The sequence below is a fragment of the Drosophila willistoni genome, assembly GCF_018902025.1.
Source record: "Drosophila willistoni isolate 14030-0811.24 chromosome 2L unlocalized genomic scaffold, UCI_dwil_1.1 Seg139, whole genome shotgun sequence".
NCBI classification, from domain to species: domain Eukaryota; kingdom Metazoa; phylum Arthropoda; class Insecta; order Diptera; family Drosophilidae; genus Drosophila; species Drosophila willistoni.
Window position 1 is genome coordinate 4,165,422 of NW_025814046.1, and position 18,666 is coordinate 4,184,087.

The 18,666-nt window shown below is 33.6% G+C and overlaps 2 protein-coding genes across 2 annotated transcripts; both read left to right on the top strand.

Moving 5' to 3' along the window:
- The first annotated feature begins 517 nt into the window (after window positions 1–517).
- On the top strand, window positions 518–2,742 carry LOC6638497 (pickpocket protein 28). Its single transcript, XM_002061222.3, has 7 exons — window positions 518–855; window positions 919–1,119; window positions 1,176–1,454; window positions 1,509–1,624; window positions 1,681–1,769; window positions 1,830–2,415; window positions 2,470–2,742. The coding sequence occupies exons 1-7, from the start codon at window positions 716–718 to the stop codon at window positions 2,685–2,687; spliced, it is 1,629 nt and encodes a 542-aa protein (XP_002061258.1). The 5' UTR covers window positions 518–715; the 3' UTR covers window positions 2,688–2,742.
- Window positions 2,743–12,250: 9,508 nt separating this feature from the next.
- On the top strand, window positions 12,251–14,389 carry LOC111518814. The gene is made up of 3 exons (XM_047009547.1): window positions 12,251–12,459; window positions 12,520–12,611; window positions 12,671–14,389. Exons 1-3 carry the CDS (start codon window positions 12,402–12,404, stop codon window positions 14,276–14,278), a joined length of 1,758 nt encoding a protein of 585 aa, XP_046865503.1. The 5' UTR covers window positions 12,251–12,401; the 3' UTR covers window positions 14,279–14,389.
- Window positions 14,390–18,666: the final 4,277 nt, after the last annotated feature.

Sequence of the window (18,666 nt, forward strand, 5' to 3'; positions counted from 1 at the left end):
CTTATGTCAGCGTCACTTGCTGTCTCCCTCGTCGGCCAAATTTTCTAGTTCTTGTTGCTCGCCGATACCGCGCTTTTACTGCAGCTATCTCTCTTCCTCTCACGTGAACGTTTCTTCGAGGCAGCGTCACTTGCTGTCTCCCTCCTTCTTAGAATTTTACAAGTTTTAACGAATTTGTAAAATTCAATAGCCAATATCAATTGTTTCACTTTTAAGCTGCCATCCCGGTTGAGCCCCCAATTTGTGGTATTTATTTTACGGGTTTTTATTGGCGGTTAGTTTGACAATTGAATATTATGGCTTTGATATAAAAAAGAAAAGAAATTGGCTCCAGGTCTGTCCCGAAGCGTGTGCTCGCTTTCGTTGCAAACTTCCAAGTCCAGTGTGACCGTCATTTATTATTAGGTTATGCCGGCCTAGCCCCACGAACTGGCTTCAGAAACGATGACCGCTTCTGGTTCTTTTGTTGTCTATCGGTACCTCATCACCGGTTCCTACAGAAATAAACATCCGATTTGCCTTACCTTATCTCTCTAACTATATACATATGTATATCCAAAGCAGGTTCGAACGCCCCCTCAAAAGACGTCTTATAACTAAGTAATTAAATTGAAAATGTAATTAACTAAATTGTATCTAAATTTGGTTAGTTAAAGAAACGATTCAATGATATGACACACTTTAGTTTTGAACACTTTCTTGTTAACACTTCAACATGGCTGAGTCTAAAAAACCATTATCCACACATAAATTTCTATATAGAAGTTTTAAGAAAAGTCTGGTGATATTTTTAAAAGAAACTGGTCTACATGGTCTGAAATTTGTAGGAGATGCCAAATTAAGCAATTGGGAGAGGTAAAACCAAGAAGGTTTCATCAAAGACTGTGGTTTTATATAGCAATATCTTCCTTTTTTCAGATTATTCTTTCTCTGCTCCTTTGTGGCTGCCTTTGTGATGACCTGCCAATTGATAACCAATATCTATATCAAATGGGAGAGTACACCAGTTATCATTGGCATTAGTCCTCATGCCACTTCCGTCTTAAAGGTACCATTTCCAGCCATAACCATTTGTAATATGAATCAAGTACTGCGCAGTAAAGTGGATATGTATCAGGCGTAAGTCTTAAAAAGGTTCTCATCTATAGTTTTCTACTAAAGGATTATCTTTACAGAGATTCCAAGGAGAGTGCCATACTAAAACTTCTCTGCAATGAGGATTCAGAAGAATTTGAAGATGATTCATCACCTTTTGCGAGCAACTTGAGAAATAATACATTACAAATTTCCGAATTTGTTGCCGCCAACTCACAGCCTTGTGAACAAATGTTGCTCTATTGTCGATTTAGTTCCATACAATATGATTGCATGGATTTATTTCGTGCCATTATAACTGATGAGGGTTTATGTTGTGTTTTTAATTTTCTACCACCAGAATTTCTATATAAAACACAGTGAGTCTAAATCAGTAAAGAAATACAGTTTAAATCATCAAGTTTTATTTTTAGTCGAAGCAGCACTCGAAATTTAACAAATCGTCTTGGGTTTGTGCCCGTCAAATGGAATCCAGAAACAGGTTATCCAAATGTCTTACCCGAAAAGTATTATCCTAGTGCAGCAATTGGTAAAAAAATTATATTTTTTTAAACTATGATAAATTTTATTTAAATATTTTAATAGGACCTGGCATTTCATTGGGTTTCACTGTAGTTATGGATGCCCAATTGAATGAGTATTATTGTTCCTCGACAAATGGACCAGGCTTTAAGGTAAACATTTATATAAAAAAGGATCTTTGGTGAACTTCACTAAAGATTTTTCATCTGCAGGTCTTTTTCCATAATCCCATAGAGGTGCCTAGTGTTAAGGAGGCTGGTCTCATCACTGCCATTGGACACGAGACCAACTATCGCATAGAAGTTAATCGTGGTGAAGCAGTCTCAGCTATAAGATCAATTTCTCGGGATCGTCGGCAATGTGTTTTTAGGAATGAACAGACTTTGCTTTTCTATGAAATTTACACACGTCGGAATTGCGAGAATGAATGTTTGGCCATGTATCTCTATGATTCCTGCTCTTGTCTGCCCTTTGATTATCCAAAGATCTATGAAAATGCCAGCATCTGCTTGATGAGGGATACATTTTGTGTAAAACAAGCTCAACGCTCTGAGATGCGTCCTAATTGGGCCAAGTGTCGAAAACAATGTTTGCCCAGTTGTTTCGATCTCACTTATATGGCGAGTGGTTTTCCCTTTCCCTTGGCCAGTCGGAATTTCAAAATGGCCAATCCTTTGGTGGGCAATATGAGTAAAGTTTATCTAAGGGACAATATTGCTGTGATGAATGTCTATTATCGGGAAAGTGTCTACTATGGCAACATGAAAAATGTTTACATTGGTCTAACTGAATTTTTGTGTAAGTATTTGACAGTCTTTGAAACACGAAAGAGTTTAATTGATTTCGTTTCAGCTAATATTGGCGGCGTAATGGGACTTTTTATGGGTTTCAGTGTCATCTCATTGGCCGAGATTTTCTATTTTCTCATATTAAAACCTCTAACAGAGTTAATTTCCTGGAAAAGATCGTCCACACAAATTGCTGAAATCAAACATAAGGCATTCGAATTGGAAAATAAACCAAATATCTGGCATACAAAAGAACTATACCCCAAAGGTCTTAAAATGTAATCTTCTTTGTGTCTTTTTACTTATTCTAACCCTTACTATAAATCAAATAAAACATTTGCACTTATCCCTTTTCTTTTGTCCTTTGGAGAGCAAGGTTCGAAAAGATGTCAAGTCATGAACTACATATACTTTAATTATGCATAATACAATTACTTTTCCATTTCCTGGTGACCACGAAGCTTGCATAATAGAAATACAATTACTTTTCCTTTTCATAAAGAGAGGTCAGGTTAAAAAGTAATCATTTGTTATGTGTAGAAATGCTCTGCTTCAATGTATTAAGCTCTTACCCCTGGGACCTCATCTTGTTGGCGGTTAAGGTGGCTTTTGGCAGACAGTTTCCGGTAAAGGAACTTGCCCACAAGTAGCCAAAGATTGCAGAAGTCACTTAAGTGGTGGGCGGTAATAGAAAAAATATCATTTGCTTTTCAAGTTATAAGTTAAATTTTAATAATCTTTCTTATGTTTAACTTAAAATTAGATAAGAATTAGACAAAGGTCAGACACTTAACAAATTTGTCTTTAAAAACAGGATTATCGAACAAGTTCTTTCAATTTTTGCAATGAATTTTTTGTTGTTAAGTATAATTAAAATCTGTCCAGACTTGGACAATAAAAAATTACAACCAAATTTTTCTGTAAAAGGCTTTTTGAGCTTACTTTTACAAAGAATGACAAAGGAGTTTGATAGTAACTTCTAATTTAATAAAAAAAAACCCCAGTAAAAGTAATTTTCACTTTACAGTTTAATTTCTTTTTGTCTGAACCAATTTCACAATCGATTTTTACCCTCCAAACTGACCAAATTTAGCCAAAGAATTGTCAGTCGCCAATTTTCAGCTCCCAAATGACTGACAAAAATTTCATTCTCTGTTGAGTCTCCATTAAAATTAAAGTATATTTTTCCATTTCAAAAACTAATTGCTTTATGTTTATTAAACAATTCAATTTTATTATATTGGCTTCATTTAATTAGCATACAACATAAAAAAAGAGCTATAAAAGAACATGAATTAAATTAAAGGCCATATTAAAGTTTAAATGCATATTCATAGTCGGTCGTAATAGTTATTTATTAAACTCTATCGACAGATGCTTTCCATTCAATAATAACAACAATAACGACCATTGCCTTAAAAAACTTTTGTGAGTACTACTACGTACTGCTTTCTCTTCTACTACGTACTACTTTCACTTCTACTTCTACTTCTTGTTCGTCTTGCCTATGGCCAATTTTCGTCTTGCAGCTGACGAATAAACTTCTTGAAACTATGAAAATGAACAGCTGTGTCCGAAATTAAGTGCTCTTGGTAATATAATACATACATAAGTACATTTACATCTACATATACATACATACATACATAAGTTTCCTTTTGGCCCTTAATGCAATTAACCAAGTTAGTTGAGTTGGCTGATTGTTCGCTACAGAGCAAAACGAAGCCTTTTTCCGGTAGGCTCTTTGATGCTTTTGTCTTGTACTCATAATTCAGGAGCGGAATAATGACAAGAAATGATTTCAATCTGTCTATATTTAATATCTAAGAAATTACCATTCTTGAAGACAATTATTTCTGGCGCTTTACAATAAAGAATGTAATTTATTTATTATCCAACATTTCTTTTTGAAAAATTCATGTATCATAGTTAAAACTTTGGTAAATATGTGTATAATTTTTGAAAATATTTTATTCAATATTTTTTTTTAGTTTTTAAAAACCTAAAATTACCCAAATTGTTTGATTTTTTTAAAAAATTATTTATAATAAGTTTATCAAATTGCCATTATTACTTTAAAATTATTAATTAAAGATTCAAATTAAATAATCTCTTAAGCCTTTGGATTATTAACTTAAATAAAATGAAATCATTGGAAAGTTCTCATAATTTTTTTACTTTTGCAAAGTAATGAATTTCATTATACATTGAAGCTGGGTTTTGGTCAAATATTTCCTTAATATGTTCTATATTTTCTAGTTCTATTGAAAGTCAAAAATGAATTTCATCCTTTGCTTATCAGTTTAAGCTTTGGAATTCTTTTTAATTACTCGATAGTTTAGCTCCCTTTCAACTACCCCAAAGTCCGTCCTTGTAGATATATGAAAAGCATTGTATGTATGTATGTGTGTATATGTATATTTTTGTGGTGTATATGCCAATAAGCGCATTTGGCCCAGCAAATTGCTTTTTGTATTGTCTTGAAGCTCTTTAAGTTTGTGTATTTCTCTGGGTTTTTTGGCCAAAAAAAAAGAGGAAACTTTTATTGCTGACCTGCACATTGAACGAAAACCGAATTCCCAGCCATGCATAGCCATAGATGCATCAACCTCAAACTCGACTAGCACTGTCATAATTTTCCTCTAAAATCCTCCCCGTCCTAAGTTTCTATACACGGAGGAGGGATAAAAGTCCGGAATGAAATGCAGCAGCATTCTAACATTTTCAAGACAATTTGCGAAATTGCATAGCTTGATGTTTTGCACGTGCATTTACCACACATCCTCCCAACCGACCAACACCTCCCCCCACAACAACAATAACAACAGCAGCAAAAACAACAATCCTACCATTCATCCATTTAGTTTTTTTTTTTTTTTGTTGTTATATTAGAATGTATGTGTTTGTGGTTTGTGGATGTTTTTGTGGCCTAACGGATAAGAGAGAATGAGAATGAAGATGTTGCTTGCATCCTTTGCTTTGGCCATCTTTCAACGCTAAGACAACTGGCGCAAATGATTACGACATGTTTCATTCACCCCTGCCTTCTAGCAGTTGCATCCTTCCTTCTGGTTAGGATAAGAATCCCACTGACTTGCCATGCCTTATCAGCTACGTAAATGTCAAGAGCAGAACTAGATTCAATTCTTTATGGATTGTGTGTGTGAGTGTGTGTGTGTGCATGCGTGTGTGTTAACGAGCAGCCAATAGCATGGCTATCCTTGGTCCTTATCTCAATCCCTAAAGGTAGATCGCAGATAAAACTGAATGAAAAATGATGTTATTAAAGAAGATGTTTCAAGTAGTTTTATATTATTTTGTGTTGGTGTTTTTTTTTTGTGCAAAACCCCAAAATGAGTTGTGTTAGTTTGTTATATTAGTTTTTGTGTCCTTTTTGTTTTGCACACACCCACACTCCCAACAACAACAACAACAAGGCCGACAAGTAATTAACATCAAATTTTTGGCTAACAAAGTTCAGTCAAAGTTCTGACAATGAAGTTTTTGCGGCTTCCATCATCAGCCTCTAGGCAGCAAGTTTCTACTGATTAAGGTATAAATATTTTATACTTGTTTGTTATGCTGCATATAGTGCGATGCGAACGGTATAGGGGGGGGAATGGTTTAAGTCGGACGGGTGGAGAATAGTGACAGCTTCTAAGGATTGTCAACTTTATAGCATTCCAGTTGCTAGAGTCAGTCTCCTGTCACATGTCTTTCTTTATGGACTAGGATGTTGTATATTCATCAAATAATCTCAAAAACTTGCCACATAAATACTATAGTAAAGTGCACGTGTCTGTGTGTGTTAGGATGCAGTGCGTCGAGGGTGCGGTTGAAATCATGGAGGAGGAGGAGGAAGACGATGGAGAAAAGGATGTGGATTTGCTCTTGGGTGTGGAAACTACCATGACAATTTAATCGAAGACTCTCACAACAAGTTGCATGCGGAAAAGCAATTAAAACTTCTTCTTCTTCTTCTTCGTTATCATCATTATTATCATCATCATCATTCTCTTGCTTTTGCTCTTGTGTTTCATGCATGTATGTGGAAAGTGTTTTGTATTCATATTTTATGATGTTTTTCTCCCATGGAGAAAGGTGGCTTGATTATGGATCACGTATTCACACATTCTTCTCACTCTTATCTCCTGCAATAGAGAATGCATTCTGTAAAGCAAAATAGTCAATATAAAATGTAATTTATATAATGCCCTAACATCCCAAAAAATGTACCCACATTTCTTCACTGTGAGGCATTATCAATTACTTACCTAACCGGATTTGTTGTAAATAAGCATTAATACATTATTTGAGAACATATTTTCTGCTACGAATTGTTATATGTACATATCAATAAGTCATGCAAAAAGTTAAAAATTATGTTATTTTTACGTCTTCACACACTTCCGCCAGCCATGACACATTTCCGAGCAATCCGTGAAGTTTCCGAGTCTGAGTTGTTGACATTGAAGTTGGAGCTTGAAAAAAAGAAGACTCAGATACTTACAAAAGGGGAATAATTTAAGTATAATAACATTTAAAGGATAATTTCAAATTAATGCCAACGAAGCACTTATATTTTGATTTCGAAAATAAATCTTGCTAAATTTTAATCATTAAAAAATTCTACAATTGTAACTTTATGAGCGTGTTTAAGTTATTAAACATAGTTCTTTTTATATTTTGAATTTTTTTAAGGGTAATTTGCTGCTTCAAATCTATTGAATGCGATCTCTTTGGAATAGACTGCACTCAAAGTAATCGCATACAAAGAATTTGAATACTTTTTGATTCTTAATACATAAAATAGAATCCCCTTAATATTCTTGCACTTCTGTACAATTAAGGTTTGCCAATTATATATATTTATTTAGGTCTTAAATATGTGAGTAAATTAATTAATTTTGACTTTGACAAAGTTTCACTACTCTGTAAAAACGTAAGAAAAACCATAGTTCAAACGATTGAAGAAAGGAACGGGCATTATTAAGGAACTTTGGGTAATGTAAGATAGAACATAATTAGAAAGAGAGTGAATTAGCTAACTTTTCCATATGCAATAACTAATATCTTCTACTCAGCCACATAAAATTGTAATTGCTACATTAAATTTACTAACTTTGACTAGCCTCAAGGCGTATAAGTCAGATCTAGATATACTGGCCAAGGCACAATTCTTTATTTATATATTTAATCCACTCAAAATCTATTCTACGAATTGAGATTGCTATTTAAAATTTCTAAGAAAAATATTCTTCTACCATGTTGTCTCTTCTTAAATCTAAAACTAAGTGTATAGTTCTATGTAGGGCTCCTAAAATTTAAGCTGTACTCTTCTTATTAGTTGTGGCACATTTTTATAATTAGAAAATAATTTCATTATACCCCAAATGCAATATCTCATTTAAAACTAACAAATAAATATCAGACAAGCAATTATTACATCAAATTGATTGTCATTTTCATTCGAATTCCTATTTCCAAAATAAAACGCAAATTTTTTCCAATTAAACCAAATAAAATATAAGTAAAACTACAATAACAACATTTTAATTGATGAACTAAAACGAATTCCATTATGACAAGAATGACAATGTTAATTTTGGCAACCCAAACTAGGGTGTCATTTCAAAAGCTAGAACTCGTTCAAAAATGAATTAAAGAGTATTAAAATTTTAGTTAAATGAGAATAAATTTTACTAATGGAAATTCTTTTTAACTTTAAGCAAAGTTAAACTGTATCAAGCAAATGTAATATTCTCAACCTAAAAGTAGACTATATTAAATAACACAATGAACAGAAAGAATTTGCTTCTTAAAAAGTTATTTACCTAGTTGCCAAATGACCCTCTTCTATGTACATATGTATGTATGTACTCCATTGGTGGTAAAGGTAATATATTGGAATATAAAATGGTATCTATATGCATACAGACTTATATGTATAGCCTTAGCTTGGATCTTGGCTGACTGGGGGTTTCACTTAACGGAAGGAATCATTTTTGGCTATCAAAACAATTTAGCCACTTTACTTTGGAGGTAACTAACGGAGGCCATACATGCATTTGGCTTAAAAACATGCTCATATCTAACGTTTTTCTTTGGCTAATGGAACCCTTGGAGCATTTGCCGAGCCTTCTTCTTCTTTTTCGCTTCACCCATCATCGTTTGCCATTAAATGTGCAGCAGCATTTGTCGAGCGACCCACTGCTTCATTGCACCTCTGAACCTACCTCCCCCCTGGGGCTATGCAGATATGTGTGGCAGGTGTCCCACCCGTATTTTTTTTGGAATGGGTTGGATGGATAATATGCAAATTTGTCGCCCCTGGTCTGACAGCACCTAATGCAACGAAAATGCATTTCAAATTGGGTAATTTTACACATGCAGCTTGCCGCCAGCCACAAAGCCAAAAATGTATTTTGATTTCATTTTTTTTTTCTTCTTTTTGTTGCATTTATTTTGAATTTGGGTTATTTTTTGGTGCCTGGGATGAGACAGATAATAACATTCAACACAGAGAATGGTTTGGGAAATGGACAACATTGGCTAAGGGATAGGTCTGACAGGACTGAACAATCACGACCATCAATCAGGCAGGCGTTTGGTGGTACTGGACCAGCTCTCTTGCTTCTCCAGCTACAGCACACCTCATTAGGCTAATCGCACAATTGCGCACGACTGGACACACACACAAAGAGTGAAACTAAAGGGGCTATGTAAGAGATGGGGCTGGATCTTGGTGAGGCTTTTGGGGTCTAACCGCATACCGCAATTTGCCCACCAACCCGCTAAACAATATTTCATTTTTAAGAGTTGACTTTTCACGCTTGCTGACATGAGGCTTAACATGAAGCAAATCCTTTTTTAGCTGGCCATGGTCGGTCAACGGGAGGAATTCATAAGGGGTATGACTTTGACGCTTTCGTTAGGGATTAACTTTGTGGGTTGTAACATGTATGTTATGCCTGCATTAGCCTTTGCAGAACAATCTCAAGTATTATAAATCAAAAATCCAACATGAAATGAACCAAATATAAATGTTGGCTTCCACTAGCACACTGTTCCCATTATTTTCAAATTCACTACGCAAAATCCTTGGTATATGCATGGAAATGTGCCATGAAAAACAAAACAAAAAGGGGGAGAACACGGCTGTCAGACAACATCCACAGGATTATCAGGATGCTAGCTTTAGTCAGTCTTTGCCAGTTTGTTGGCCAAAACGGAAGACTAACTAATCAAGCTTTCTTTTTGAACGGGAAATGAATGAAATTTAAATTGAGGTATAACATTTTTTTTGCCAAAATTTAAACAAGAATTTTTTTTTTTTGCACTTAAAAGTTTTATCACCTTTTATAAAGAATAATTTAGTTAAACTAAATTAAATTTATAAAATGATTATGAAAATTAAGTTAACAATGGAAGCACCAGCAGAATTTTGAACCAAGAACCAACTGACTCATGACAGGAATAGATTTACTAATCTGTTTCTATTTCAATTCCTAGGTACCTATATATAATAATATCTAGAAATATACACACACAAAATAAAACCAAGACAATCTGCTTTGTAATTTAATATACTCTCATATGGGTAAATTTATGCAAATTCTATGAATTTTAAATTTCAAATGCTTTTCGGTCCGATTTCTCATTCAAACTGGGTGACCTACAGACATTTGCCACAATGTTGTCTACGAATGCTGAAAAAGGGGGAGGGGGGAAAAGAAAAAAGACAAGATACATGCATATATCGAAAGGCAGTTGTCCACATGGTGGCAGAAGCCATAAAGTTGAAGGATTGGAAGAAAAAAAAAGAAATGAAAATGGAATAACAAATAAAGGACAAAGTATGAATTTTACCACTAGACACTGAAGTGTATTTTTCGACTTAATAGGATTCACTTACATACATATATAAAGTTCCAATACAGAGTTCCATTATCCTTGTCATTGCATTTTTTATATATATACTCATATTTTTATTTTTTATTTTTAGTATTCCGTTTACTTCTCTTTGTTTCTGTTTAAAACGTTTTTAGTGTAGCAGGAATAAAATAACTTTATCTTTTTCGTCCGAGAGAGCTTTTACAAGTTGCAACCCCTTTTTTTTCACGGATAAGAATATTTTTAGTAAAAGTTAAATTGTGTTTTCACGTTTTTTGCATACATGTTTCCATGTTTTTATATATAAGATCGTTGTGCAGGATTAACCACAACCAGATTAGCCCTTGGCAACGCTCACAGATACAGCTGTGAATTGATAAAACCATTTAAATCTTCCATTTACTAACAACTATAACATTCTAACATTTTAACGCGATTTCAACGCTGAAAACTTATTGTGGATTACAAGTCTAAAATATAAAAAAAAGGAAGACAAAGCCATAAAGTAGAATACAAACAAAAAAGAATGCTTATTTTTATACCATGCACTTATAGGATGAAATGGTATATTAAATTCGTCAAAATGTATGTAACAGGCAAAAATCTCCGACCCCATAAAGTCGGATCGAAGTCGATCTAGCCATGTCCGTCTGTCCGTCCGTCTGTATTCACACGCAGATCTCGGAGACTATAAGAGCCTCGGAGTTAACATAAAACAGATTTTGCTAAAAACTATTAAAGCTACCGACATTAAATTTGGTATGTAAACTTGTTTAAAAGACGCGCAGATATTGGCGATTGAAAAATTTTGAATCACCGACTTCCACAAACTGATTTTTCCGAAAACTAACAAAGCTAAAGTCACCAAATTTATTATGTAGATTTGTTTAGTATGCGCGCAGAATGTATGTATATATTTTAATATTTTTCCACGCCCACTTCCGCCTCTATAATTTAGAAAAAATCGATTGGCACTTGCAATTTTTGGACTATTGCAATCATATGCGGCAGACCAATTAATCTTATCTATTTCTACCAAACTACCAAATTTTATTAAGATCAGATTAGAAACATGCAAGATATGCGTATGAACGTATTTTGGGCAATATGTCTTACCTAAAATTGAATATAATAAAAAGGCATAGACTTCGTGGGCCGTACTTAAAAATCCATCTCTTAATTTGCATTAAAGTTTTTTCAATTTAAAAATCGCTCAGAAATTGGGCGGAATGCAATTTAAGGAAAATATGGGAAGTCACCCGGAGTAACCTGGAGTTTTTAAATAGACATTCTATTTACCAAAAAAAAAAAAATATATACATATATACATATGTATATTCCAAAATTAAAGGAAATAATTTTCACCGGAGCTAATTAACGAACACAAGGGGTTCAGTTAAGTGAAATATCAATGTAAAATTAATACAATTCACTCCAATATGCTTTAGTTTTAATTTTTATTGAAAAAAATTAACATAAACTGTATTAAAACTTTGAAAAAACTGAAAAAATTTATTAAAAGAAAGTAAATGTGTAATATTTTTCAAGAAACTAAATATATGTATTGAATGGAAGAAGATGTCTAAAATGCTGAAACGGTCACACTAGACAGCCCTGTAATGTTCGGGATTTCCCCTTTTTCGTTGCTAAACCCAGTCAGACATTTTACAGACATTTGAGGTTTCTACCTTATCTGTTTCACCTTTCCGCGTCATCTTTTCGTTAAGTGCATCGTTTCGTTTCGTTCGTTATGCGCAATATTCGTTATCTGAGACGTTGCTTATCTGTAGTTTGTTTAAATGTTGATAAGATCATTTTAAAGTGTTCAATCCATTATCTCACAGTCGTATTGTTTCTATCAAGTCTAAACTTGTTTCTTCGCATTTCAATTGAATTTTTTTCAAAATTAACGAACACAATTTAGTCTAAGTCACTACATCAATATCGATATTTGTAACAGAATCTTAATTTTCCCATCCCTGGTTCGAATGACATCAACTGCACTCCCTCCAAATATGTAAACAATTACTCGCTAGCTTTCTGCAATACTGAGTAAAAGTACATTTACTCAAAAAAAGAACTAAATAAATTTTTCATAAAAAAATGGAAGAATTGAATTTTAGACCTTTTAAAATGGAAGTAAACAAAAAGGAATGCAATAGTAAGTATTTTTTGGGCAAGATCTATCCGATCATTGATTTACGTTTGCCTCTCGATACAGCCCGTCAGAATTATTATGTCGAAAATGACGTGTGCTACACAGAAGACCACTTGGTAGTCCACGAGTTATATATCAACTATATGCCAGCACAGGTAAGTTCCTGCCCAAGGAAGCGTTACTCTTGTTTGTGTAGCATTTTCGTCGTTTGCAGGTGATGGAGGAAGACTTGTCTACGTATTTCAATGGTTATGGAGAAGTTAAGTCTCTGCGTGTCAATTCGTTTCCCATTTCGGATACCTTAGAAGCCAGAAAAACTGGATGCGTATTTTTTGTTAAAGCACTCGATGCAGCTAAAGTCTTGCGCTCTGGGATTCACGAAGTAAATGGACATCGAATCTATATCGAGGCCAGTCATAGTTGGCGTCAACCAGATGCCTTTATCCCTTTAGAGATAGAGCAGTCGCATTTAATGAAAATTCCAGATGACTGTCTGATCCAAATATTGGAATATTTACAGTTAAACGATCAAGTGCATTTCCTACGATACTGCAGTCGTTTTCGAGAACTGGATACGGGAACTTTACACAAGTCGATAAAATTCGAAATTTCATTATCGGAGTGGGATATACGTGACCTTTTCTTCATATGTGGACGATCTATTCAAAGTATTGAGTATGACGATTGTTCACAGAAATTACCTTTTGAACGTTTTTTAAATTATTTTGAAAAGAATTGCATCAATCTAAATTCCTTAAAGCTGAAGCAAGCTAATCTATGTCATCAAAATGTATTCAAAATTTTGGCCAGTAACGAGAATTTAGAGGATCTGGAATTTATTGATTGCAGTCTTAATAATAACATCTTAGAAGCTTTGAAAAATTTAAGAAATTTAAAAAGGCTGTACATTTTTTATTCTTTGCAATATGATCAATATGAAAATAGATGTCTTTTCCCCATAGATCAAGTTAGGGTTACGACATTCAAGCTTATAGCACAACTGAATCGTCTCAAACGTGTGAAAAATCCAGAACTCACAACAGTAAGTGATCTAAAACTTCCAGAGTCGATTGAGACTCTGACCATTATTGGATGTAAAGGAATATCACCAAACCATTTAATCCAGATTTGCAAGTCTTTACCAAACTTAAGGGAACTTGACCTTCGAAATTTTTCCGACGTTCCATCTGATATCTATGACTATCTGAATTCGTTAGAAACTTTCACTTTTGATATTGCAGAACCAGATCAATATCAGAAAATAGCAAAATTGCCTAAGCTTAAGACAATTCAATTTGAACTCGTACGCCCTTATAATTTATATATTGCAAACAAATACTTTAATTTATTAGGAGAACTTGTTAATCAGATTGTTGCCATAAAATCTCAGCAATTGGAACATTTAAAGATTGACTTTAGGATGAATGAAACAATACTTTTGCGAATTGCAAACTTAAGAGGATTGCGGGAACTTTTCGTGAAGCCGGCCGAACAGGCCATGACTGATGCTGTTCTGCGAGAGTTTTCAAACCTTAAAAATCTTGAAAGCCTTGCTACAATATCTTACAATGATATTAAGGTCACTGGCGTTTTTCGTTTAATTATAGGTTGCCCAAAATTAAGACATTTGAAATTGAGCAATTGCAAAGATATGACGGAAAATCTGACACACGGAATTTCTGATATTGTACGATATGAAATTGTCCACAAAGAGAACCAACGTGAATTGCCCATCTATCTATATGTGCGTGAATCCGAGATCAGGTTTTCCCTCAATGGGATATCCAATAATATTATTAAGATTGTCATTGATAAATATTAAGATTATCAAATTAAGAATTAATCGTGTTACGTATATGTATATGTAGAAATGTCGTTAATAGATGCGATAAAAAAGGTTATTTATAGTTTAGCAAAATATTATCGTTTAATTATTTTTCTAGTAGCTATTTTTTATATATATATTTGCAACATGCAGACATCCTTATATATATGTATTTATCAAACTTTTGCTGATAACTAAATAATCAAACAATTTGTATAAGAATAAATTAAAATTTTTGTTTGCCATTAAATAATATTCAATTTGTGTGTTGATTAATAAACAAATTTGTTTTTGCAAATTGCAACAAAATGATTGTCATTTAAATAAACTTTTACAATTGCCACAATATCAAATATCTGGTTCAATAGCATTTTCATTTGATTAAGGAGACAATAAAAAGAATATTCAAAGAGAGAGAGAGAGAGAGAGATATATAAAAATAAAATGATGACTAAAGCATAAAAAAAGAGAAAACAATGAAAATTCAATTGCCATATTATTAAATGAAAAAGCACTAAATCATGACAAGAGTCTGTCCTATATATATATACATATATACTATAATATGTATGTACACTTGAAATGCAATCGCATTTTATACTTAATCTTTATTTTCCTTTGTTTTGCTCTACTTTGGTTTGGGGTTTTTCTGTTTTTTTTTTTTTTTTTGGTTTAGGTCTTGGGTCTTTGGTTTGGGAATTTGTCTTCTATCTCAGTTTTTGTGCTTCTTCTCTGTTTCCTTTTGGCGTGACAGCTCATGTCTTGTTTATCTAAATCATCCAACTGTGTAAATGCCAGGCCTGGCTTCCTGCCTTTACTCTCACTACGCTCCACACTTCTTGCTTCTCCAGACCCTGTCCTTGAAGGCAGCAAGGACTTCTACAGTTGCCGAGCAGTAAGCTCATGTCGTCACATGGGCAATAAGTGAATGACTTTGTCGTCTAAACTGGCTCTGGTCTGGCTCTGGCCTTCTCCAATCGACAAAAAAAAAGAAGAGAAGACTTCTGAATGGCATTTACAAGTGCCTCTTGGTTTGCCTTTGGCCAGGGTAATTACAGCCAACAGGAACAGCAAAACCATCGACAACGAGCCATGTACATACATTGTAGTTAACTTTTGTTTCTTCTGATTTGGTCCAAACAGAAATTGATCGGAATATCCTGCAGGTTTGACAAAAGTTGAGAAAAGAAAATCCATCCATATTTTTTACACTACCCTCAAGCTACTTATTATTGAATATTTTGCCAAGTTTTCCCCCCCCCGCTTATGCACATAGTTTTTCTTTTCTCCTTGTCGAGTGTTAAATCTTTGGCTCAAGTTTCTTGTGGCTGTGTGTGATAAAAAATGAGAAAAGCTGCCAACCCACACTGAGACAGCTGTCTCCATATGATAAGAGTAATAAATATATATTTATTTATTTACCTACTTTCTTTTTCTTGAGATGCAATAAGTAAACTATGTATGTATGTGTAGGCGGTGTGTTTGTGTGTGAATGTAGTAAAAGTTTAATCAAACTCTGACCCACTTAATGTGCCAAGGGCATAAGCAATTTTCTCAGGAAATTTAATACTCACTCACTCAATATTTTTTTGGGGCTCTTGCAGCTTAAAGCCATCGGAAGCTAAAGTGTAAGATGAAGTCCTTTTCTGGCCGCAAAAGCCGCAGCGTTCAGTGGAATATTTACCTTACTTTTTTTTACTTTTTGTTTTTTAAGGGGGTAATACGTCCCTTGGGGTATGCGTCTGGTTTCGTCTGGTTTTCGTGTGTTGCCAAATCTAAATAATGGCCCAACACATTTTAACCCTACGGGGCTTGGTTCCTTCACTTCAAGTCGCTCAGGTGTGCTTGTGTGTGTATGTGTGTGTCTGAAGACAAAACGAAGGCAGAAAAAAAGCAAAATACAACGAAAATTTCCATAAAATATGAAAATGCCTCCAGTTAGGATTTCTCTTATTTGATTATGATTTGTATTTTAAAATTTACCAGCTTCTTCTGATTGGTAGACACATACATATATGAAAATACATAAGTGCAGGTATATGCAAATATATTCTCACACTTGTCTATATTAAGGCCAATTTCTACTTGCTTCTTATGTGGCGTAAATGGATCAATATAATTGTGGGAGATAGGGAGAGAAGGAGAGAGAGAGTGAGAGCTTAGTCCAATTTCGGGTTTCAGTATCCTTGGCCAAGTTTATAATTCTAAGCAATAAATTAGTAGCTAACATTGACTATAGAATATGCTATCATGTCTAAATTTGGGAATACGTTATTATTAAAGACGTGTTGTCTTTAACTGAGTCTACAGTATACAACACTTCTAACATAAACAATTCTGTTGTTACAATATAATTAAAAACACATTTCGAAATGAGCAGAAAGCCAAAAGGGGATCATCATCTTAAACATTTTCACGTATATTTTAGTGATCTGACCCCAGACCCAGAAGACCAGTAAACATTTTTGTTATACATTTCGAAAAGGACGCACCGGTTGTCTAAATGTATGTGCTTTGGTTTTCTATATATCCTAAAAATATAAATTTTTGCATTTTACTTTTACTTGAAGCTATTTAGTACCAACATTTTGGTTTCAGTCGAAAACCTTGAAGGCGATAAATGATGTTTTGCACTTTGATTTTAAGTTTTGTGAACCTGTGTGTGTGTGTTTCTTTTTCAAAAAGGGATTGAAATAATCGAAATTAAACAAGGATTTTTAAGATATGATTGACTTTATAACCAAAACCCACATAATGAATTCATTAGTCCAAAAGGTTTATCTCACAGGGGAAAGGCTACTGAATATAACAATTCCTATATTATTTTTTAGCACTAATTGAGATACCAATTTTTATACAAAAATTAGATAATATAAGAAGTTGAAAGCTTATGAAAGTTATGATCGAAGCATGAATCGAAGTAGTTGAAACTCCAACTATTTAAAGAATCTCCCTTACAATGAATTGAAGTTTGAATTTATACTTGACAAAAAGATATAAATTTCAAACACATGTTAAAAGACATAAATATTATTATCGTTTAATGCTAAGGTCACCTGTCTAGATCAACACACGGCAATTTCCTTTCTATTCCACGTTGTTCCAAACGTTACGTGCGCAATCACAATCAGCTGAATGGGGACAACTATTTTGACATTCAGCTGTGTCGCAATCTTAAAATCCATCTGACAACGACTTTTAAAATGTAGTTGTCAGTTTTTATTATAGCCCCCGATGCACATACATACATAGTAAATATTTGTTAAGGAAATTGTATCATACATATGTCCAAGGCAGAAGAAATATTAAGAATCAAGGACTTAAAAGTTAAAGCAATTTACTTGAAATTTACCTTAAGATTTTGTGAATGAATCGTCAATTTTATTGATTAGGTAGGATAAAGTTATATATGTTATAAACTTAATTATTTAGAGAGTTTCTTGAATTTAAATAACATTTTTGTTAGCGTTAAAAAAGGTTAAAAAATTACTAACATAAGAAGCATCTCTGCGCTCATAAGTAGGCAATAGATTTGTTCTCCCATGATAACATGATTAATAAATGTTTACTTTTAAAGTTTAACTTATGTAAGGATATAAGAGAAAACTTTTCTAAATTAAAATTTAAATAAAACTTGCTCAAATTATCTTATTATTTACTTGAAGAGTTGAAGTAAATTTTATCTTCAAAACAATTTTAAATTGAATATGTGTACCCCATTTGAAATTGAATTCAAAAGTCTTTCAATGAAGGTGATGAAGGAAATGGATTAAATGAACCCAAAATGGAATGCCTTGAGTCTCTAAAAACTTGAAGAAAATGCAAAATCCTCGTGTCATTAACATTTGAATTTGGAATCTAAGGCAAGAAATGGCAAAGGCGATGAAATTTTAACTTAATCATTCGGCTTAAGCCTGGGAATCCAGCCAGGTGGGCGTCATAACCCAGACAAAACGAACGAGTCGGTGTGTAAGTGTGAAAGGAGGATAGTGGGTTGGCTAAGTGAAAGGAAGGGAAAAACAATCCCCAAAAGGTTGAGTAAATACAATATAAACAAAGAGCAAAAAACACAATCATAGAGAAGAAAAAAAAAAAAAGTGATAGATGACAGCTCAGCTGGGCAAATATTGTTAGAAAATTGTTTAAGACAGCCTCGACAGATGTGGATCGAAACTTGTTTGGTTGATTGATATATCCTTTTGTTGTATTTTTTTGTTGCTGCTGCTTATACATTCTCGTTCTTGAAGTAATTTAATATAATTTAAGTTTGACCTTTAGATTGGAGAATGGTGCATAGTGAATTTGTGTCTGGTCATGTCTAACTGGCTTCAGTTATTCAAATGTTGCAGCAAAAATTTAATAACGAAAATAAATCATTTCAGCTG